At 38.0% G+C, this 24,135-nt stretch overlaps 1 protein-coding gene across 1 annotated transcript; it reads right to left on the bottom strand.

Annotated features, from left to right (window-relative positions):
- Nucleotides 1-915: 915 nt before the first annotated feature.
- LOC309436576 (desmocollin-1-like) lies at nt 916-23,776 on the bottom strand. Its single transcript, XM_082045853.1, has 16 exons — nt 23,533-23,776; nt 20,950-21,034; nt 18,226-18,428; nt 17,651-17,761; nt 16,282-16,437; nt 15,246-15,390; nt 13,860-14,026; nt 12,491-12,625; nt 11,043-11,228; nt 9,342-9,601; nt 8,999-9,141; nt 7,366-7,581; nt 5,551-5,784; nt 3,457-3,578; nt 1,916-2,152; nt 916-1,151 (listed from the first exon to the last, which is right to left on the bottom strand). Exons 1-16 carry the CDS (start codon nt 23,569-23,571, stop codon nt 954-956), a joined length of 2,637 nt encoding a protein of 878 aa, XP_081901979.1. The 5' UTR covers nt 23,572-23,776; the 3' UTR covers nt 916-953.
- Nucleotides 23,777-24,135: the final 359 nt, after the last annotated feature.

The following is a 24,135-nucleotide window of genomic DNA, read 5'->3' as shown; positions in this document are numbered from 1 at the left end:
GTTGTATTTTCTGTGAAGTTCTACTTACAGAAAGAAACATTTTAATGAAGTTGGTAACAAGGCAAGTAAAAAAGGTAGTGGTAGCTACACTGAACAAAACTCTTGGCAATGCTCATCATTTCTGCAGTGATACTGTGTTAAAACTCACAAGGAACTGAGGTACAAACTTATGTGAAGTAAACATGAGATTTGTCTTGCACTCATTAGAATTACAATAGTCACCCCATTTCCTGATTTTGTTTTAAATCTTTTATTTCCTTAAAAGAAAAATATATACTCGCATACAATGCTGATACCCTATGTGGTGACGCCATAATCCCTTAGGATAGCAAGTTTGATGGGTGGTAACCCATTAGGAGAAAAATATATTTTTGAATATTATTTTACATATATACAATATATATATTTAATTTTCAATCAAAATATAAAAGTTTCTAATGTATTAATCAGTATTTTTAATGTGAAAAATGAAGAAGTGTTTTGTATTTCAATTCATTTAAGTTAAAAATTAACAAGGTATTTGATATCCACCAGTAATGTTTTTTGGTTTATTTCTACAGCATTAAAAGAAAACAAAGAAACAGTGAGTTAAAAAGCTTTCCTTCTCCAAAGCCAAATACAATAAAATTTTGAGGCTGAATAATTAATTAAAAGGGCAACACCAAGTTTTGCATTTTGAGTAATCACAAAGAATAGGAAAGGTAATCTAAGTAGAAACTAGCTTCACTATATTAACATAGTCTAAAGAAAAATCATTTTGAATCCGTTATTTTCAATGGAATGTGTCTAGCAGAGATAAAAAAATAGTTGTAAATTTTAAGTAAGAATTAGTTACATCAGCCTATACTATTTTTGATAAACTTCTCTCTCCCTCTATTCCAAAATACCTAATATCACAAAAGTATGACAGCCACTTATTTACAGGTCTTTTTTCAGCACTGTGAAAAGCACATTTATCTCTTTACGCATGCTTCTGCTAATGTCCTAAACTTGGGTTCCAGCTGATCTAAGAAGTCAAGTGCCTCTTCTTCATGCTGATCACTGCAGCAGCCTACAGAGCCAGCCAAGGATCCTTTTCCTTCATAGTGATACGAAAGAAGATAATCTTCAGAATGCTTCTGCTCTTCATCCTGTCTGCATAGGTGCACCTTCTGCATAGGAACAGAACACACTGTATTATTTTCTTAAATTGATTATCCTAAACATATTGCATAAAAATAATTTCTTTTGATTTACCTTTCATTGATTAATTTTTAATCAGAGTGTGTCCTCTAATGGATTCCTACATACAAAAAATGCACATGATTGGTCTATATCATTAAGACTACAAAATAGAAGTATTTAATAAATAAATCATTTCTATTAACCACGTAGGTAACAATAAAAGAGGAAGAGCCTGTTTAGATAACCTGTCAAGCAACTAAAATTCACTCAGTATTAAAAGTCTGATTTACACATAACTAGTCAGGCAACTAGTGAGAGTTTTTGATCTCCAAAGCATGGAGCAACTACATTTCTAATGCTGCGCATTCTCTCCCGCACCATTGCTAAGTATCAGGTTTCAATTAGTACAAAGCAAGCAGTTAGGATAAAAGCAAACAGTCATTCTCAGAAAAATATCAAAAAAGCTTGAGTAATTATTCTAAAGAAGTAAATATTCTACATGAAAAATAGCATACTGTCTATAGTTTAAGCCAAGAAAAGTGATTTACACTGATGTCTAAATATGTGAAGTGTGACTTTTTGAAAGGACAATATTCCAAAGGGGATGCAGGGGAGCAAAGGAGAGGATAAACAAAACCAAAAAGAGAAAGCCACCTTTCTAGCACAAACACTTGTCTTCCTTCAAAAGTCTGTATATACTGACCACAACCTACACTCAAAAAAAAAAAAAAAAAAGTTTCAGAATACTTACTTCACCTAAACGAGGATGTGTGAAATTATGCCATTCTGAGTAGGAGTATCTACACGTATCCATCATAGTCTGTCCTCCTCCGTCTTTAATTGATCCCAGAGTCTGATGTCCGCCTCCTTTGGCCGATTCCAAGGTATGCCCTCTTCCTTTTACCGATTCAAATGTTTGCTGATCTCCTGTTTTTATTCCATATCCTCCTTGATCGGTTGTAGTTTGTAGAGGAATTATATTATGATCCTAAAAAGAAAAAAAAAAGTGGGGATACCATTACTTTTCTTTGTTTATCTCTGTGCGCCCCCCCCCCCCCTCCATTTTTTTTTTAATTCAAAAGATGAAACAGCAATCAGGAAATGTCGATACTGAAAACTAGAAAGCCTCCAGCTTTGCACTGTGATATCTTGAACAAAAAGCTATCCTTAGTAATTAGTGTAAAAAGATGAATAAGTGGTCTTTGGAAAGGATACTATGACAAGTGGGGGAGGAAAATGTGCCTTTAAATACGATATGAGATACAAAAACTGAATCCTTATCCCAATGAAAGCTGTACTATAATCCATATACTAGTTTCTTAAATTGTCATGTAAAAATAACATTTGGTTTTCAAAGTCAACAACCTGTAACCCATTAGGTGTGGTATATGGTCATATGCATCAGTTTCATTCTGTTTCTTCACACATTAAGTCCGCATACCGCGTGAAATATGGAAAAACTAGTATGGGATCACAAATGAAAAACTACACTATCAGTTTTTAACAGCACTGCATTACGATTCATAGACAACAAGAAATTTAACACTTGTCACCATTAGGATTTCTTGGTTTTCAAGGTGAAGTAAACTCAATGGGCTTTAAACTAATCTCCTTTTCTTGCAGAGGGCAAAGTCAGATGGTGGAGGGTAGAGGAGAAGGGGAAGAGTCTGAAGAGCTTAATCTTTGTGTATAAATGCAGTCCCAGGCTAGAATATGATAATGGTAGACTGAATCTTAAAGTTTAGATGCCAAAAGCAATTACATATTTCACAAACATGGACTAATCAATTATATTTTTTCCACTGGCTCAAAACATCAACTGTATTTGGGGTCTTTTTTTCAGGGGAAGGGCAGAAATTGCACCTGATTTTACAACAGCTATCTGCTAAATTTAAAAATCCTTCTCCAAGGAAAAGCAATAACATTTTTCCATAAACATACATTCAACATAGACAAAATAGTAAATTTCCATCTGATCTCATTGTTGAAAATGACTGACATGACTAAAATAGTCATCTGAAAGTTCCAACCAAACAGCTGAAGTCTGGAAAAACTCTAAGCAGCTGGGCTAATAACTACAGGATATGTTTAAATATATATGGTACTACCAACTGTGCCTAAAATACTAATTTTCAAATTCTTGTTAAATAGCAAAGCATATCCAACAATATGTGCATTTATTGCTTATTCCCTTTACTAAATCACTTATTTGCAGAGGGTCCCGTTTTCAGACTAAAATGGTATGGATATCTTAATTACATGCTTCTATAGTGAAGTAAACAGGTGACTTACCATCACTTCTTCTCCTGGAGCTTCTGTATTCGAAATTATTAAATTGTGATTGGCACAATCATCAGTCACATGCCTGTGCATTACCCCAGTGCCACAGCAGCCACAAATTGTGATCAGGATTACTATGGAAAGGAAATCAGTGAGGAAGATACTATTACCTCATAATGGTATCTACTTCTGTTAGATAACTACTCTTGTTGTATTAGCTTTTTTAAACACTCAAGCATCAAATATGGTTTAAAAAAATATTTTTTTCCAAAAATGCCCATACTCAAACTGTACATATGTACATTTTTTTCAAACAGTATTCAGAGTTTTCACTAAACTGTTGAACTAATTCATTCTTCTAAAATTCATCTTGGTTTCCCTGAAAGAAATGCAAGCATCCTTTATAAAAACACTGTGACTGCAAAATTTCACAGTAAAAAAAAAAAGATTAGACCAAATCCACATGAAAAATCATGTCTTATGCACATCGTTGTTGTAAGCATAAGACATTTTTCATCTATGAATAAGCAGACATCAAATTATATCATAAGGAACTAATATGCAAGCTAAAGGTCCCAATACCAGAAACTTCTGTTTCCCAGAAAAGGTCAGCAGAACCCTGGAGGATTTCAAGCATTATGTTACAGCACAATCTTATTTAATTCCTTGTATTCAGCTTATTCCTCCTACAATACTACTTCATGTTGTCATGGAGACTCAGCCAGAAATGACTTTGTATAAAAAAATCATGAGCAACTAATACCTCTCCTAAACAAAGGACTAAACATTTCATTCAGAGAACCACTCTTTCCTTCTCTTTTCAAGTTGACAGCTTAAAAATAAAGAAGCCCAGGAGGAACAGAAGAGTTCTGCCTAACCGCCCACCGAGCAATCTGATCTCTGAACATATAGACTTCTGTGGAAATTGGCCAAGAGCCACTTTCAAGTTTATTTAGCTTCTGCAGCTATCAGCTGTCAGCCAGATCTGCATCAGTGGTTCCAGCAGGCCACTGGCAGATGGGAAGAAGACATCCGTGACAGCACTGAGCAGAGGATACACACAGTAAAACCTAGCCACAATAAAATAGTGGCTCTATCTGGAAGGGGTGCACTCAAAGAGGCAGTGACAAAAAGGTAGCTGACATTTCACACAGTCCCCACATCTGAATGTTCCACCTCCAGGCTGTATCACAAACTTAGGTACCTGTGCTGCTTAGATAAAGCATGGCTCTATCTAATCTTCAGAACACGTGCAGGTCCCAGTGTTCTATCTGCCTGAATAAGAACAGTTAGCTGAGACTGAACAGGGGCAAGATAGGTTGATCATTCCAGATAAAATCGAAAAGAAAGAAAAAAAAAGAAAAACAAAAACAAACTCTGAAGGATTTATTGCTGTAGTATATCCTCTGGTAATTAGTCAGACTATGTCTGATTCTGGTAAAAAAAATGATCTGACTTTGCTATTACATACCACTGTCACCACCTCACTGGTTAACAGCAATATTAAGCTGCTAAGAATCTGTTTAGTCTTTGGGCAACTCCAGTAATACAACATGTATTCAAGGCTTTGGTTTGTTGTGGAAGTCTCCAACCTGCCCTTCAACATCATGCTGGCTCTTATAAAATCCCTTGTGAAATCCTGTGTCTCAGTCCATGTTTTAACCCATGAAATAAGAAAGGCCACAAAAAGCTCTAGGAAACGGATGTCAGCATTCCCACAAACAAAAAACGTGCATCCTAAAACCAGCACTAACCTCACAAAAAACTTTTGCTATCCTAACCTCAAGATGAGATCTGATAAGCACTACAAATCCTATGTTCTTTCCTTTCAAGTGCTGAATGCAGTTTTTTTGGCCTTGCTAACATGAACACACAGAACATCTCACATAAAAGATACTTAAAAGAATAAACAAAAATCCACACACAGTAACTACAGGACAAGATGAGAGCGAGAAGCCTGTGACACTGATACAAACAGAGCAGATACATGAGGGCTACGCAACTGCTTGAATAAAAAAAGAAACATTTGAATCAAGTTTTAATCAGGTCCTCTCAATTTTAAAATTAAGTGTTTTGTATTTTATGTTAAAAAACAAGTCTACTTACACAGCAGCAACAGTGATCCTAAGATCATTGCAAGGATGGCCCATATGCCAAGAGTAACGCTTCCTTCACGAAGCTCTCGGGTACTACCATTGCATTCAGTTGGAGTCATGCAATCACAGTAGTTAACTTTTACATGGGTCTCTCCTACCTTTCCTCCATTATCAGTCACACTTACAGGAATATCATATATTCCAAATGGAATATCACCCTTTGGTGAAAGATACACAGAATTATCTGTAAAAAAAGGAAGACAAAACCAGATCTAGTGTTAACAATACCTGAAACTCTGCTGTCACAAATGCAACTGTAATCACCATCTTCCCTTCTTTCACAGCTATACTGCTACCAGATCCACATTAGCTAGTTTAAAGCTAGCTTAAATGTGTTGACAAAAAACTACATCTTGGAAGGATTTATACTATCAGCACTTTTTAAATGTTAGAACTAAAAAAGCAAACCTTATACATACTTCTGACAACATGTGATTTGAAACTCTGAAGTTGATTCGGTTCATTATATGAAATTACACTATTTGGGCCTACTAGTAAAGAACCATCAGCTGAACTGACATGTACTAAAAGGACTTCTAGCAGTGTGATTGGAATAATTAATCATAAACTTAATAGACCTAAAGAGTGAAAGAGCTATAAATTGCTATAGTCACTGAGAACATCTATATCCAGTAGGAAGTAAAATTCATTTAGTTAGCTGCCCTGCTTAGTGGCAATGATTAGTGGCCATTAAAGGGTGAAAATATGTACAAGATAGACACTGATGTACATAATGGTTGCTTCATGATGAGGTATATGAAACTGCATGTGCCATCTAAAATGTTTTTTCAATTCGCCCAATATAAACCTTAAAACTCTCAGATGTCTTTGCTCTCAGACTGCTGTCTTCTGCCTTTCATTGGTGAACGTTTGATGGAACACTTCGGAATCAGATTCTTTTCAGGCTAATTCATGACAACACAGTATCAAATGTACCTGCTGTTCTTATTGCTATCATCTGGCACCCACTAGGAAACCACCATCAGCTGTAACTTTCTATATTAGCAACCTTCATGAAACAATTATTCCTATTGTAATAAATCGTTTATCTACTCCTACCAAAATTATAAAAGTTAACGTAAACATATATTAACGGAGATAGTAAAGTCTTCTTTCACCCAGCTCAGCTTTACCAAAAACGTGCTGGCTGATTGCAGTACTAAGAAAAAAAAAAAAAACAAACATCAGGATATTTTTAGTCAGCTTCAAATCAATTTTAAGTAAAGTTTCAGTTTCCAGTCCTTGACCATATCAGCCTAAGAAAAGTTGTATTTTTCTTTGGAGTATTACCAATTTCACTCTTACGAATTATGAGTGTATACTTCCTTTTCCAGAGGGTTTGATGCAATGTATTACATCAGTTCTTGTTTTCCAGCTAATCTTTTTATATCATAATTTCAGACAGCAGCTGATTGCTGACCCAATGATGCTAGGACAGATTCTTGTTCAGGCTTTAAAAGGCAGAATATCATATCCTTCTCCTTGTCTTTGTGATGCCAACAGTGCCGCCTTCTTATCTTCTGCAAACTGGTCAAGGTAAAGAATACTTTCACTGTTGCCCTTTATTCCTGGCATACTCTTATCTCCTGTGTGGGCAATGAAACTGAGGAACCACTAGAGATCAAGGCTACCTTGTCAGTCCCACTAACCACACCGATTCCCAACATACTTTCATCTAATTTATCCTTACAGCCCACCCAAGGCAGAGGTGGCAAAGCCTCCTCTGGCAACCAACAGTCAAGTGAGGAGGAGGAAGTCAACATACCATTGTGTCGAGTTATCTTCCACGAGGAAGCCAAGTTACGGTCAGTTATGCGATATACGAAGGGTGCACTGTAAGGAGATGCGTCACCATCCTGTGCAGTAAGGCAGATGGGTTTTCTGTCCCTGCACATTATATAGTCAGTTTTCAAGATTCGTGGGTAATTCTTGTTCCCAGGCTGGATGACAACCTGAATTGTTCCAGTGCCTGTTTTGCCATCTATGCGACAAAAATAACTCCTTTTAGCACTTACTTTTAACATTCACGTATTTTTTTATAGTCCAAACTTTCACAATGAAATATCATCAACTGTAGTATCCAATTTTAGAAGTAAGTTGGAAAGCAGCTGCTGATTTAGCCAAAAAGAGAGAAGGACTTCCCGCAGTCTCTCTTGGCTGCTTCTCTTTGCTTGGCTGGCTGTGGAACAGATCAACAGCTCCCAGAGCTCCATATTCTGCATGTGCAGACATTGTATTTTGTTGAGCATGTGTATCTGTGTAGAGACAGATACTGTTCTAACAGGAGGATAAGAGAAGAAAGAGCCCATAAATCAGGGGCAAAGGATGCTAAGCCAAACAGAGAGTTAAAAGCAGAAGGTCTCCAGCCTTTCCACTTCTGGAAGCAGAAAATAAATTATGCTTTCCCTTGGGAACACAAACACTTTCAGAAACAGTGGGCTTCTTTCTGTCCTCTTCTCTCTGAGTCACCATGCAGTAGCATGATTCAGTAGTGACACATACTATGTCACCAAAGTCTACATGAAAGAAGTGAATGAGCTCTCCCTCCTAATTACATTTTTTCCAATAAAGGCATGGGAAATGCTTGTATATGCATTCCAATGAAATTACATCAAGTCTAATTTTCAAATTTCTCTAGAGATACCTGACTGCAAATGAACATATCATGTTTACTAAGTGATAAACAATTTAAATTCATTTTATTTACATTTAATTTTAATATGCGAGATTTGGATGGAGTCAGAATTTTTAGCTGTAAACCACCTTCCAAAGGTCTGCTCTTCACTCCCATTGGTATTTAAGCACATAAGGGCTCAAACTAAATCCTGCCATTGGATTTATAAAAACAGACCATTTTTCCTTTTTAATGTAATACATATTTTGGAATTAAAAGTGTAATCTATAAGCCTAACATTTTTCTTTGTTAATCCATTTGCTAAATTTAGTATTTGGGAAGTGAAAGTCGTATTAAATCTTCTTGGCCACATGTCGTTGAGGCAAAACTATGTCTTTTCCTACAATAAATACATACACCCAAATTAATCAAAAATAATAGATGATTGTTCACATTAAATCAGAACAAAAAACTGTTTCAGAATGAGAATCTGAGTGTACAACCCTTCCTTTACAATCAGAGCAATTTGTAAGAGCTTGTCACCTGAGCAGCATATAGTGTGACCAATCACAGAACCTGGATGACTCAGAATAAGAGCCTCAATTTCTTAAATGCTTTCCCTGCTGTATAAAATTCCCTCAGCATTTGACAGAGCTATTCCAAAGACAAGACAATGGACTAGGTAGGCCTATGGTCTAAAACAGTATACCTGTGCCCACACAAAACTTGCTCATAAGCATCTTGTTATAGATCACAAAGAACACTGACAACATTTAGTACTCACTTCTGTCTATTGCGAGGACTGTGATATTGCATTGACCTTGTCTCATTTCTGCTACATCTCGGTCCAAGACTCTAACAGTTCTGACTTCACCAGATTTTTCATCTATGCTGATCCAATTACATTGGCCAGGTGCTATCCGGTAGCTGTCAAGAATAATTTGTTTGTTTAAAGATCTCAAATACATATGTATACATACATACATGTACATATATAGATACATGTATTCATATACACTCACGTGTGCACACACAGATATATATATACAATCAACAACTATTTCCCTCTTCCCATATCCCATCCATGCTCCACTCCAAAAAAACTAGCAGATAGTGTTGTTTCATACCATATGCCTTCACTATTTCCCGTCTCTGGATCTTCTGCTACGTATCTCCCAATACTTGTCCCAATGTCTTCACATTCTTTAACGTCTATGCGTAAGAGACAGGGTTTAAACACCGGCCCCTCATCCACATCCATGACATGCACAGTAACGGAGCTGGTGCTCTGGGAAACTTGTTGTGAATGTGGTGCCAGCATGTAGGGTGCCTCATTGTTGACTGCAATCACCAGGACCCTTTGCTTGGCAGTTTCATAGTCCAGTCCCTGTAACAGAGGTGGGGTGTTGTTTTTTTTTCTTCAAACTAATACAAAACTTGGTATTGTTTTCACTGCTCAATTATGAAATAGATACAACTGTACCACATTTATTTACAAAAGAAGTCAACTATCCTTCTAGAACATCCAGGTAGAGACACAAGAAAGGGACATAATTAAAAAAAACAAAAACAAAAACCACGTTAAGTTCTAAGTCAAAAAAAAGAACCTGAGGAACTATCCCTAATAAAGTAAGCAGCAACACTGTAAAATTTTAGGTGAATACTCTGACAGTCAATTACTAATAGAACTGAGATAAGAATTACATGTAGTGGGGGATTTTCTCCTTCTGTACCTAGTTGGCCATTATTTTTTGTTACAAATATTTTCTTTTCAGCACAAGTCAATCACACTTCCCACTAGCACCTACATTTATTTCCTAGTAAGATTTCACCTATGGCAAACACATCTGAACTTGTGGGGTTGGTAAGTATCTATCACTTAGTCTTTTGAAACCTTTTCCAACGTTGTCATATGCCTTTAAGAGAGCTATTTATATCCTAAAGTCATAATACTCTCTAGCCTACTACAGCATAATACTAAATATTAGAAATTTCAACTGGGTTACTATACCAGGGACACAGCTTTACAAAAAACTCTAATGATTACCAGCAACAAAAACAAACAAACAAACAAAAACAAAACAAAAAAAAATGAACTGGCACATCTACCCTTACAATTTACATCTTCAAATTTTAACATTAATCTTCTCTGCTCCTTAGAAGGTACCTGTTACTGCAGTTTTATCAGATAATGAAAAAGAGGCATGAAGAGGCAAAAGGACATGCTGAAGTAGAGCCACAGTGGTCTTTTTACCTCACATCTGTAAAGTATGGCATATAACAAGTAACTAATCTAACAGAAACTCACATGTGTATGTGGATTCCCCCACACCTCAGACAAGCAAACCTGAAGTCACTACCGTGCAAAATAAAACCTGGAGAGTTTTATGCTGAGTCAGTAAGTTAAATCAACTCCTGAAGAGAACAAGACTGGAGGAGGTGCTCACCCTTCCCCCCGCTGTGACACACTCCTGTTTCTGTTAAAAAGCCAGCCATGACGCATTCCTCAGTTACATCCCTAACTCTGAACAACTTCAAAAGCTTCAGGTTCTTCTGGAATGACAAACCAAAGGGAACTCCTTGAATTCTGCACACACAAAACTGAAGAGTAGTCTGGAATATGAGATTTGTAGGTTATGTATCACATGAGCCTCATTGGTATTATGCAATCTCCTCTAGAAGAGAGTTCAGATCAGGAAGAAAGCATGATTCGCATGATAGTTACAGATATTCTTTGAAAAAAAAAAGACAGGCTTCTAGATTATTGGTTTTAAAAGCAACACCTGAAGACACACAAATTTTCCTCTAGCAGTTCTATTTCTACTTACCTTAACAACACACAGTACTCCTTCATTTGAGTTTCTATCTGTTGTAATTTCAAAGGACCGATCGTCATTTCCTCTTATAATTTCAAACACTGCTCCTGAGGCAGGCGAACGAGGTTCATCGAGATCAACAACAGGGATTCTCAGTATTTCTACATTCACTCTGTTTTCCTCCACTCGTACTTCATACTTGGAGTGTGCAAAAAAACAATAAATTTAAATCAGAGAATACTGTTCCATGATGCCGCACTGAAGAACACTGTATTTAAATATGACTATTTAAACCCAAAGAGTCAATCTACCAAGCTACTGTAACCATTTATTTTGTTTTCATGCATTATCATATTTCTCCCACTCCTCCCTCACATCTTAAGTGAAAGAATAAACCTTTCCTGCCAGCACAATTGGAATCTCAGCTCCTTTGTACACTCAAACTATCACCGATTTAATTAAGTCTGGAATTCTTCTTCCAGGAAAGGTAAATTAGCATAGTTTCCCCCAGTTAAATCAGCTATAGATGCTAATTCACATACAATATGATCAAGCTGAGCATTAGAAAAAGTATCGGGGTAACTTAAATAAATAAATAAATAAATAAATAAATAAACAAACAAAAAACCCACAAGAATTTGAAGAAAAGCCAAAAAGGGTGAAATACATGTCTATGAAGACGGCAAAGGATGAAAGGATTTTTCTTATTCTTTAATCTTTTTAAAGAGCTGTGCTATTCTGTACAAGCTCAATAAGCATAGATAAGAGTGAATCTGAATTAATATTACCACTCTACAGTAGTGAGTGGAAAGGATAAGGTACATGTATTCCTCATAGATAATTAATTATCTTTCATAAATTTCATATTACAAAATCTCCTGTAGTATTTGAGCTCTATATATGCTTATTGAGACATACTCTGCCCTGAATAATTCAGATGGCTGCAACAAGCAAAACCTTAAGGCTGAGTTATTGGTGAACCAGAAGTGGTTTAAGTAATACTTCTGTAGAAGAAAAAAAAGTTGGAAAAGCACTGAAAATCTCAGTGAAAATCCTTGCATCTACTCACTGACACTAACACTTTATTTTGCAATACATAGTAGCCAAAAGCTGGTGAATGGTAACAAGATCATGACAATGCTTAGGAGTGTCCCCTCCCTGAAAATGGTTATACTATGGGATTTCTAAGACTATGCATTGCAGCAGAGGTGAATGAGTGAGTCATGTCAGCTCTCTCCCAATGGACACAAGGCAAATGACTCAAAATATCTAATATACCAACAGCTCTCATTACCAAACAGCACAAGCAACAGAGCATTCTCAAATGTCTTATTTTTGTATTAACTGTCTCAGGCTTCATATCTGAGAGACTGCCCATGAAGAAATCAGAAAGAGGTTAAAAATAGTCGTCTTTGTTTGTTTTTTACCTCTTTACAGACAATTAACTTATGAAGACTTACTTGTGTCTGTCTAAAGGACGGTGCGTTGTCATTTGTATCTTCAATTCTAACAGTAACTGTTCCTGTAGTGCACAAACCAAAAGGCTGACCTGCCATATCTCTTGCTTCTATTAACAAAAGGTATCCAGATTCCACCTGAAAAGATTAATAAAACCATACAGAAGTTTGACATACTCTTTTTTTTTTTTTTTAACCACATAGTTACACACAAGAGTAGAACTAAATATTTTATTCCCATTCCCCAACTCTGCCCTAAATTCAATGCTTCCCTACAAAATGAGGCAACTAGCTTTGAGGCTTTTTCTCCTATAGTTCCAAAAGGAAAACAAGCAAAATATTTTTCAGCAGCTAAGCAACACAGAATTCAGCATCTGTTAGTAAATGTGTACACCATATCCTGCATCAAATAAAGCTTCTCACAATGCCAGCTTTATTTTCCAATACTTGAAGTTTTGGAAAACACATATTTTGCGTGCCAGTGCATGTCTCTTACTTCAGTGAGGATGGTCAAAAACAGTGCTGCCATCTGCCTTTGTCAGGACTATAGGTGACAAGGCACCCCAGGGTCTGGCACAGGAGTCACTGCCCTTAGCAGTTTCAAGGTGATCACTGATAAGCAGCCCACTTAAATCCCTGACTTGACTCACAAGATCAGAAGGCTTTTTTAGCCTTATTAATACCTAAACAATCCAGGGATAGGGGAACTGGACACAAAATGAGGGAGTTTGTAAATCAAGACAGTAACTCCCATTCTGGATGCCTGGAAGTAGCGTTACGTTTCTCAGGTGAAGGATATAAATGTTCTGTTCAGCTTGGTAAGTTTATCTTTAAAAGATAGGTAGTGGACTCCTTTTTGAAGCTTTTCTTCCCTCAGTAGTTACTGTTTCCTTAGTAGTCATGGGGATGCTCACAGTCACTGATAAGAATAATGGTTTGTGCTTTAATTTTAGGAAATGTTATACTGCTGTTTAGGTTTCAGATATCGGAGGCATTTCTGTTGAGTACAGGATGACAGACTACTTCCAGAAAAGTTGGCTCATCTTTCCTGTAAGGAAGCAAGAAGCACCTCAAATAGAACTTGATTAGGTGGCTCATGGGATTCATGAACAGGCAAAGAATAAAAATCTGTAGGATTTTTGACCCATAGGTCAAATAGGAGAGCAGATGGAGGGCCCCTGCCAAGATTACCTAGAATATGGTAATCTATGCAGAAACTCTTTGGACCAATTACAGGACATTGCAAAGCTTCAGAAGCTCCTTAGGGAAATAAAACCAGAAATTATTTATCTGGTGATTTCCGTGCCAGCAATTCAGAGTTAAGAGGCTACGTGCCCTAGATGACAGGTAAAGATGCTTCAGGAAAGATCACCTCTCTATCCAGCTGCGGTGATGCTACAGAAATGACACCTGTGTCACCATGTAAAGAAAACACTGGGGGTATTGGTGGATTTTGTGACACAATGCGGTATTTCAAAGCAGTATGCAGAGTATAAGGCTCATCTTTGTCCTCTGCAGTCACTTTTCCAACAATTATACCTGTGAACACAATACAGCAACTTTTAGTTCCAGAAAAAATGTAAATAATCAAACATTACTTGAATGGGCTCTTCTACTTTAGATACATGAAAATAGCTATTCAATCATTTAGCTCCAAATTAACATAATATTGATAACACAGTAAATAGTAGTGAAAATACAGTAGCAGTGTAAAATTGTCTATTTTAATCCTCTGGCTGTTATTTCTCCCTCTTAGACAAAGCTGTAATTATTGCAGCTGTCACAAAGTATAACCAAAAGAAATATTAAAAGTTTAGATTTCAGTGGTTTTGACAGTGACTTCTAATTGAGCATCCCAAACACAGCTGAAGAGGAGTTGCTGGGGGGGATGAGGTGGAGTTTCAGCACCTTCTGACACAGTTTGAGCTGCAGTACCGCCTCTCAGGAACCACTGCTGTCCTTCATCCCTATAGCCCAAGTGGTTTTGAAACTTCACTCTAAATCAGCAACTCACCCAGTAAGAAGTAGAACAGCTCAGAGAAAGAAATGCAACTGGTGTTTGGGGGCAAAGGGGAAGATGCTTTGCTTCCTTTTTTTGTGAAACAAGTTAGATTTTCCCCACGGTGATGCTCCTAGCCTAGGAGATGAGCGAGGAAGGGCAAACCAGGGCTTTGGCATTCCTTATTCTCTGGGGTCCATGCTTCTCCCTGCTTTTGTCCTCTCTTACACATATACGTGAAGGCAGTAATGCTCAAACCCCTGCCTTTTACAGGTATGTGCAGAAAAAGAAGACCTTCTCCCTGCCACCCCAGGAAAAATCCTACCCTTAGTGTATCAGCTTAAACACTGTAAGCTTAATCAAAGGCATTTCATACCTTAGAAAACCACTGATTTAGTTGCTTAGGAATCTAATTTGTTAGAAACTGCCGTTCTGTCAATGAAAACATTTTATGGAAATAGGTGATTTTGGATAAAGCTATAAGAATAATGTTCTGAAGCTCTTCCATATTTTTAGGAACACTAAATCATCTCAATTTTTAAGAACTTTTTTACACAATACTTTTCACTATGATTGAGATAGTATTTTGGAATTTCTAATCATTATGAAATCTTCAGCTGCTCTTTGCAAATCCAGCCTTTGCTGTAAACAAACACTCATTAGGAAATCCTACTGAAATTTATTAAAAGGCAAGCTTATGCCTAGTCATACTGGTATGTAACTGAGCTGAGTAGTGGTAACTGAGTTCACAAGTCTTACCAGGTTTGGAATTTTCTGGGACAGAAAACTCAAAAAGGTCTTGTGTAAAATACGGAGCATTATCATTATCATCCTCTATCCTGATTGTATGCAGAAGTGGTACCTCTGGTGAATAACCATCAGGAGTGGTTGCAAAGCAAATGATCTGTAAAACATAAATTAAGTAATTTGCCTCATGCTTAAGCAACACAAAGTATTATTACACTTTTAGTTCAATAGAGGAATCAATAAAATGAAATACAGCATGCTAAGTATGCTCTTCTCAAAACCAGGCTCTTCAGCCACATGGAAGGAGAAGTGACTGGTGTCTTATGAGGACAGCAACACAAAACCTTAAAATGCTTCCCAGTCTTTCCCCTTTCTATTCCTCACACTACAGGTATTTGAATCACTTTTTTTTTCCCCCCCTAATTCTGTCAAACACTTTTACCAACTCTCCTGGATGCATTTTTCCAGGTGTCTAGGAGACAATCTCAGCCTTACCAAAAATCCAGATGTAAATATTGCTATTTAAAAGAAAATCAAGAACAACAGCAAAACTATTTACCCATTCCAACATAATGTAATAAAATGCAGTAACAGAATCTGTTTCTACTAACTGTCTTCTTACACTTCTCAGCCAGTAGAGAGAGCAGTGTACCTTATTAACAAAATACCAAAGCTGAACAGCTTAAAAGAAAGGCCAAAAAAAACAAACCTGTCTGGAGTTTCTCATGATTTTGGTTTTAGGCAGACCTTTTCAATCTTCCCTAAAAAACTCTGGGATAACTTCAAACTCTTCCTAAACGTGATGAAAACCCTCTAGCTCACTACACTTATGGTGTAGTGAAAAGTGAAACTCCTCTTAAGATCTAAATGATCAGCTATTTCTTTATTTGTCACTGATTTCATCTCTACACCACCAAAGATATTACTCAGAACAGATAGCTGATTCCAGATCCTGTCTGCTCCTGGTTTCTCCTGTAATCCAGCTTTCAAATACATGCATGACAGAAATAAAAAGATCTAATTATATTTACATAATTTAGGCCTGTACCTGAAAGCTTGGATATTGTTCACGGTCTACTGCACGAGTAGCAAAGATATTTCCAGTTTCTCTTTCTATGTAAAACAAACCCTTTGGATCTTGATCAATTCCCGGTCCACTTGCAGAATAATAAATGGTGTAGTTCTGAGCTGTGTCTGACTGGACCTATAAGGAACACATTTTTAAGCTCAAGAAAAAACAGCAGCATCATTCTAATACATTTTTCAATTTTTCATGATTAAATCTTGCACAAGCAGAAATTCTTCAAAAAACAAACCTCAAACTTCATCTACTTCTTTAGCAGCTTAAACTTCACAGGATAAGAGAAGAGCTTGCCATGTAACTGCCATCCTTTATAATGTGTTTGCATGAGAAGGGGTAGTTAATCCAAACTCAGAAGTGTTTAGGACTATGGAACAATTAAAGAAATAATGGTGTGCATAAAAAATTATTTTGAAATCTTTTTTCTCTAGGAAACTGCACATACAAGGCACATTCAGATACAGATGGCTTCTTATTTCTGTCCCTGTTCAAGAGATTTTGGTTTAGTGCACTCATTGAGAATTTGGTTTGCAACTGCAGAAGAAAAAGCAAAGCAGAGAGAAAGAGACCACCTAGACTACAGTCCAGAGATAAGCCAATTCAGATAGCCTCTCTCCATCTCATTACAAACACCGAGGAGGTAACATCAGCAGTTACCTATTTATAAACACTCTCCTCCCCAAATACTTGCTTTACCTACTGAATGCTAGAAGTGAGGAAGGTAAGATTAGTAAAAGAATGATTGCTCTGCACAGACTCTGTTATTACACTTGTCTCTACACATCAGCTACCAGCTACTCTCTAGAGAGGGCTAGATGGATCTATGATAACTTTAGTTCTTGCTTTTCTCTTTCATGCCTACTTGTTTTCTTACAGTAAGTACTTTTCCTAATAATATAGGCCACATTCAGTCTTCAGTGGTAGAGGAATATACCTCGAGCTCCAGAAAGGATGTAGATGTGTGGGTAATGTTGCCCCCACTCTGTGTCTACAAAAGCTTTTTCTAGGCAAGGCTTCGTATGGGGTTGTATATTTTGTTCGTTTGTTTTCTATTACACACCACTGATCTACAGGCCAAAGAGCTCTCTTCTGATAGTATGTCACTCTCCTTTTTACAACTCTTTCCCATCTTCAGTTCACCCCAATAACTATGACCCCAAGTTATTTCAGTTACAAGATCACAGATATACAATGAACAGGACAGAACAGACACAGCAATAATAGCAGGAATGGCATCAGTAGGAAATATGAGCGCTCACTTTTGTTCCTCTCTTATTATAAAAGTCACATACAAAACTACCTTGTGTCATAAAATTAGGATCCATATAAAATATACCTGCTGAATTTGTAGCGGAAAAGGTCCCAGTGAGTTCTCTATCATAACGGATGGAATAGGGCCCCACCTTCTTTTGGTTCGCTTGAGAACTGTATCTCTAGCATGCCTGGTCTAGAAGATAAAAAGACAGGTAAGAATATAGCCAGCTATATTCTTAACTGTGTATATTTTTGCTTAACTACTGTCCTGCATTACCATCTTTTTTTCCCTCTGCTCCAGTTTTCTCACTGACCTTTTTTTTTTTCCCAAGGTCTCCATTTCTGATTATACCTGTGATAGTATTCCAAGAGTTTTTTCGTTTATTATAATTTCCACACATAAAATCTGCTTTGATTCCTCAAACATGGCTTTTAAGGTTCTTGATATACCTGATTAAGTTCCTGGCTATCAGTTCCCGTTTCAGAAGGGTCGTCTGCTGACTTAAGCAACAGAGTAATCAACAATAAAAATACACTCTATATCAGAGTGCTTTGCCCGATTATTTGAATTCCAAAATTCAGCTACAACTACCCAGCATGAAGCTGTACTCTGTAAAACAGTATGTCAAATAAGTATGGTTGATATTAGAGGCTCACCTTTTTTTCTTCTTTCACCAAGCTAACATGTATTTTCTTTTGTACATGTTCTTTAATGTCATTAAGTAATATGGTAAAATTATTTCTCTCAGCAGACAAAGAAATAGTTGATGTTGTGTACACAGAACCATCCTCTAGAATTTTGAAGTTCCCATCAGTGGAACTGATGAACTCCGCAGACGGAAGGCATTCTTTCAAATCAACTGTAAGAAAAAGCATTCAGACAATAACTCAAACAGCGAAAAAATAACATCCCTCACAAAACAAAAACAATGTTCCCTAAGTAAAAATTATATTTACTGACACATGGAGTCTTCAAACATTTGTTCTTTCCGTATTTAAGTATCACAAATACAGACTCTAGAACCCATTTGTCCACTCAAATTTACAGAGTCTACATGAATTGCCTCTTTGGTGTTCATAAGCATTTCATAAAGGACACAGGTGCATCATGTATATCTTTCAAGACATTATTACACTAGTAAAATAATTGAAGTATCAGAGATGAACTAATACATTTAAATGCAAAAAAAACATTGTAGACATGCTCATTATTGGATCAGTAGCTATTACATTTGCCTTGTGCTCCATGCCCCACAAAATCAGTGAAGATGATGAATTAATGCAAATGCCCAATGGAGATAGTACATCTGGAAGTTCTGCCCTCAGGAGGAAAGCAGTGACTGGTACTATGTGATTTAATAGTCTTAGGAGGACAAAGACCTTTAAATTATGAGGCAGACAGATGGGAGAGATAAAGACTAACTCTAGAACAAACGATTGGCAGGTTTTTAATATGTACATGATAGAAACCTATGCAGTTTATAGAAGTACCAAGTAAGTTCAGCATACTCCTCAAGTTTGTTTTGTTTTGTTTTGTTTACTGCATTTGCTATGACTTGTGGCTAAAATAAACTTAAATACACTTCACTAAACTTGGTTCATCGGTATAATTCATCACTCTGTAAAATCAGGGTAAGCATAATGACCTGCAGTAGGACCACAGCACTAAGAATGACCTGACACCCTGAAAAAGATGAGGGCCAGGGACCTAAACTCTAGACAAATGACCCTTGCAGAGTACAAGAGGTGTCAGTGTAATGTTCCCAAAATCAAAACTCTTCAGTACTTCTCCTATGTTACCACAGTGGATAGGGCATTGCTCTATGAAAGCTGATGGCAAAATTCCCAGAGTAGATTCAGAATTTTACCCCATATATGTAGATGATATTTTCAATAAACTAAATTTCACTTCTCTTTCAAGAACACAAGAACTGATGGGAAGGATAACTTTAAATATCATGCAATTTCTTCCTTCCTCTTGTTAAGACTTTCTTTTAACTGCTCAATTAGACGTTTCCTAGACTTTCTGTAGCACTGCAGCAGTCACTACTCTCTCTTGTCAATTTGTACAACGAAAATTTAGTATTAAAGAGAATATCATTGCCTCACTTAAAAGTGTCTCATACTTCTGCGTATTACAGCACTGCATTTCCACAAATACCAGACTGGAGATTTTGTTTCTGGTGGTTATGTGAGTCAACATTATGCTCAGTTAGCCATAGCTTTGTGGGATCTTTTTTTCTTTACAGCCTCTCATATACAATGCACAAGTCAGAAATATAAAAATATCTTAAAACAACCAGGAAAATTCTCACTTATTTTATTGTCAAGGTATGGACCTTGCATCATTGCAAAATATAACATGCTTTCTCAATAAATGTTTAAGTAATCTCATTCAAGCTATAAAGGTTTTGTTAAATGTTTGAAAAAAAAAAAAAAAGTTCAATGTTCTGCAATTTCTTTCATAGCACTGTAATAACATGGAATTTTGTTTTTATATAAATCAAGTTTATTTACACAGGGAAATGCTAACATCTCTGAGAACACGCTAAATACTTAAAACAGCTGTAGCAACCTTTCATTTTAAAATTTAACAGTAAGGTCAATTAATTTTCATTTTTAAAGCTAGATTTTCTGAGCACTTGTATTGTCAGGAACTACTAAGCCACCTTATTTGTTCCTTCTATAGGAACACTGAGTAGGATTTCAGATTTGGAATACACGCCTCTTTGTCCTAGAACACACATAGGGCAACTCTGAATCCTCAAATTCAGTCTCAGGCAGCACAGAACCCCATAGCAGCTCCTACACCACACCTTTAAAAGCTGCCTTTCAAAGACTGGTCTGAAAAAAAAAAAAGGAATGGGATGTTTTCTGGTCTGCACGATTCCTTCTGTCCCTGCGTGTCCTGAGTGCCCCAGCATTGCTGAGAAATCACAGCCATGTTTCATGTTTCAGCTTCTGGGTGATTGGTTGTGTGGGTTTTCTCTTCTTTTATTTTCCATTATCCGAATGACTTCTTCGTATGACTCTGAGGGTTATGGGCGTGTTTTGGAATATTAAGCCACTTATTTCAGTACTAAGCCCTAGACTCCGAATTTTGAAAACATCGAACTCTGCCGTTCTAATTTTAAAATAAATAGTGAAAGCTGACAATAGCTGCTTGCGCAAAAGTCAAATGGATGCACGGTGCCAGTGTTCAAATCCGTAACAAACGCAGGGCGTATCCTTCATAAAAAGGCTGATCCAGCTGTTTAACTGGCTGTCCAGTCATCCATTCATTCCATTAAAAAAAAAAAAAAAGTCTCCTTCACTGTTAACAGCATCTCCAGCAAAGGTGCAATGTTGTATTGTTAACATAGGGATCTCATAGTTTCTCACCTCTGCCCACTAATGTGTCAGCCTCTAGTTCAGAAGGAACATGAAAAATTACTTTCTTGCAAGCTTCACAGCACAAACTCAGTACCTAGAAAACAAATTAGAAATCAGGAAAAAGAAAAAAATCACATGGTATTTTGAATAATATCGTCACTCATTGAAGCTAACTTTGGTTTGTTTAAGACAAGCCAGTTAGACAACACAGAAAGCACAATTCAGCTAAAAATTCAGGTACTAGGCAGCACAGCATGTAAAATTCCAAACTGAGAACAAGATCTGACTATAGCCCCTGGATCTGTCCATGGTTTGTGGGTTTTTTCCTAAATTACTGCAGCACCGACACAAACAGCAGGATTTCCCTTTCACTAAAGATTTGACCTACACTATTACTTTAGTAGTGTAAAGATAAAATACAGCTTTGCCATGCACTCCCTTCAACAAAACTCTTGGCCAATTTAAATCCGTCTCTGAATATTAAGGTTCAATCCACCAACACCCAGTTCAGCAGAACTGTGGTGATGCTCAACATTAAAGGGACAAGTGTCTTATTAGAACCACATGACGACACTTGCACTTACATAGCACTTTACATGTTCAAAGTACATTCTCAACAAACTAATTACATCTAGCTTCGGCAATTAGATATGACATAAATAAAGCATTGTGTATCACAGCAGTCCACTCCCATATAACCAGTTACAAAATGGGGTCCTCCTCAAAATTCAAATGAGTAGTAGATAACCAGTCCTTTTCATAAAAAGTATCATACGGAGGTACAAAGACTTTCCTCAGCACAGCGCAATTTAGTCCTGACCTTGCCTTGTTTCTATCCTGATGTTTAAAATTGTAATCCAAAACTCACATAGCCAATTAAAAAAAAAGAAAGAGAGAAATAAAATTAAATGTATTCACCCTTTTAAGGATTAAAGTCTAGCAAAAAGAAAGTAATTTTTATTCTGTACATACCTGTAGGATTAAAGGTATAAAAAAGCAAATAGCTAATGGAAAATCTGAAAAATACTTGTGATGCCTATTAAGAAAATATTTAAACAAAAATACTTTAAAATCTTCAAGGAGTTAGGAACCTACAGAAAAACTATTATCAGCTAAAAAAATTAAGTTGAAATGTGGAATTTGATCTTGTATTAAAGCAATTTACATGCTGTGTTTGCACCACATGAATAAAAGCTCTTCACGGTGTTTTTACATATATACAGAGACATAAAAAATGTTGTCTATAAAACAATTTAAACATCCTTGCTTATATATTAGTAGACACTTTTCTTATTAAGAGATACTTAATAAAACACTCTCTCCTGACAGACATTGTATTAAGTTATTAAAATCACACCATCTTATTACATTGTTCTAAGATATTTTAAGAATCAATGACATCTAAGTTTGAAATAGTAATGCCAAGCCAGTTTGATGTCAGCACGAAGAACTATTGAGGAGTTAAATGTAAATGGTGGTTATTTGCACATATAACGATATAAGGAAACACCAGGCAAAAATAAGCTGTGATGTCCTTTCACGTCATACAAAGAAGACACTTCAGCAGTTTTTCTGGGTTTGGGTGTTTTTCGTTTTTTCCTACTTGACAGGAGAATTTCTTTTTTTATTATTTCTTTTTTTTTTTGGTGTGTGTGTGTTTAATTAAATGTATGAGTAAACTCGCTTGGGTTTCTTTGGGTTCCATTATTAATATCCTAGCAAAGGCAGGCATGCATAGTGTCTGGAATGGTAACACTTTCATTAAAATGTACATATATAATTAATATAAAAATAATAAATTCAGTGCTTCAACACTACTGAGTTTTTTTCTGTCAGGCTAAAACGACCATCGGCCCTCTTTTTGTGAATGCAATAGGGAAGAAAGTGGGTAAGAAACAGAAGACAAATCACTTTCACTCATCCACTGAACAAGAAAAAAAAAAAAAGAAATAACTCCTCCGCTTTCCCCGACAATGGCCTTTCTGTAGCTAATAATTATGTACAAATACAGCAAAATGAAGGTAAAGGAAATCGCTGACATTGTCCAAGACACAGCTAACTCTTCCAGAGGAGCTTAAGCCACTCCACACCATACGCACAATACTTCCCATGGAAAAGCGACAGCCGTCGGGGGGAGATTTAAATGAAATTAACTGCTGTTTAATTTTTCCTGTGAATAATCAGAAACAGTAGCAACGACCAGAGCATGTGTCCACGGCGTAACCTCACGACACCCTCCAAAATCCACCCGACCGCCAGTCCGAAAACTGACCGAACCACCAACTGGTGCTCTTCCTTTTCTGAACCACCGCCCCGCCACAACCTCTCTCGGCTCCGGCACCCGGAGATGCGCCCCAAGGCCGCGCAGCCACCGCGCTCCCCTGCGCGGGGCACGGGCTGCCGGCCGCTCCTGCGCCCGCACCCGAGCGCGCCCCTCGCGAAAGGTTGTTGGGAATAAAGAGCCGCAGATCAACTCCCCCAGAGTTTCTCTTCTGCGCTGCGCACCCGCGGAAAAGCAAATAACAGGGCAGAAGAAACGCGCCGCGGCCGCGCACCACCACCTGACCGCTCCGCACCCCCCCACTCACTCACCAGAAGGCCGAGGACGAGGCGGGGGGCTGCGGGGACCATGGTGCGCAGGGGTGCGCGGAACAGGGGGAGCCGCCGCCGTCTGTGCTGCCGCGGCGAGCAAACGAGTGCGCGGTGGCGGTGCCGGAGGTGACGCGTCTCCGCGGCAGGGCCGTCTCCCTCTGTCCCCTCCCGTCAGCCAGAGGAGCCGGCCCGTGGGGAGGGTGGGACCGCGCGCAGCAGCGGCGACTTTAATTACTTTTTTTTTTTTTTTTTTTCCTCCTTTTGAGAAATGCCTGTCCCGGGCACGGCGCTGGGACACCCCGCCTGCTCTGCCCCGCCCGCCCACCTTCGCGGCGGGGCACCGCCCGTCCCCTCCCCTCGCTGCCCCGCCCCGCCGCGGCGCCGGCTCTGCGCGGAGACGCGCCCGCGGAGGCTCAGCCCCACCCCGCGCCCGGCCTGCCCGGCCCCGGCGCGTCCCGATGTGATCCGCTTCGCGGGGCGCAACGCGGTGCGTTGTGCGCAGGTACCGCGCACGGGGGTCCCGTCCCCGCGGGGCGGTGTCAGCCCCCGGCCGTATCGGGAGGGCAAGATGCGCCCGGCCGATTGGAGGGGTGCGGGTGGTTA

This window comes from Streptopelia decaocto (genome assembly GCF_964273445.1).
Source record: "Streptopelia decaocto genome assembly, chromosome: 2".
Classification (NCBI taxonomy): Eukaryota; Metazoa; Chordata; class Aves; order Columbiformes; family Columbidae; genus Streptopelia; species Streptopelia decaocto.
This window is presented reverse-complemented; position numbering and strand designations above follow the sequence as displayed.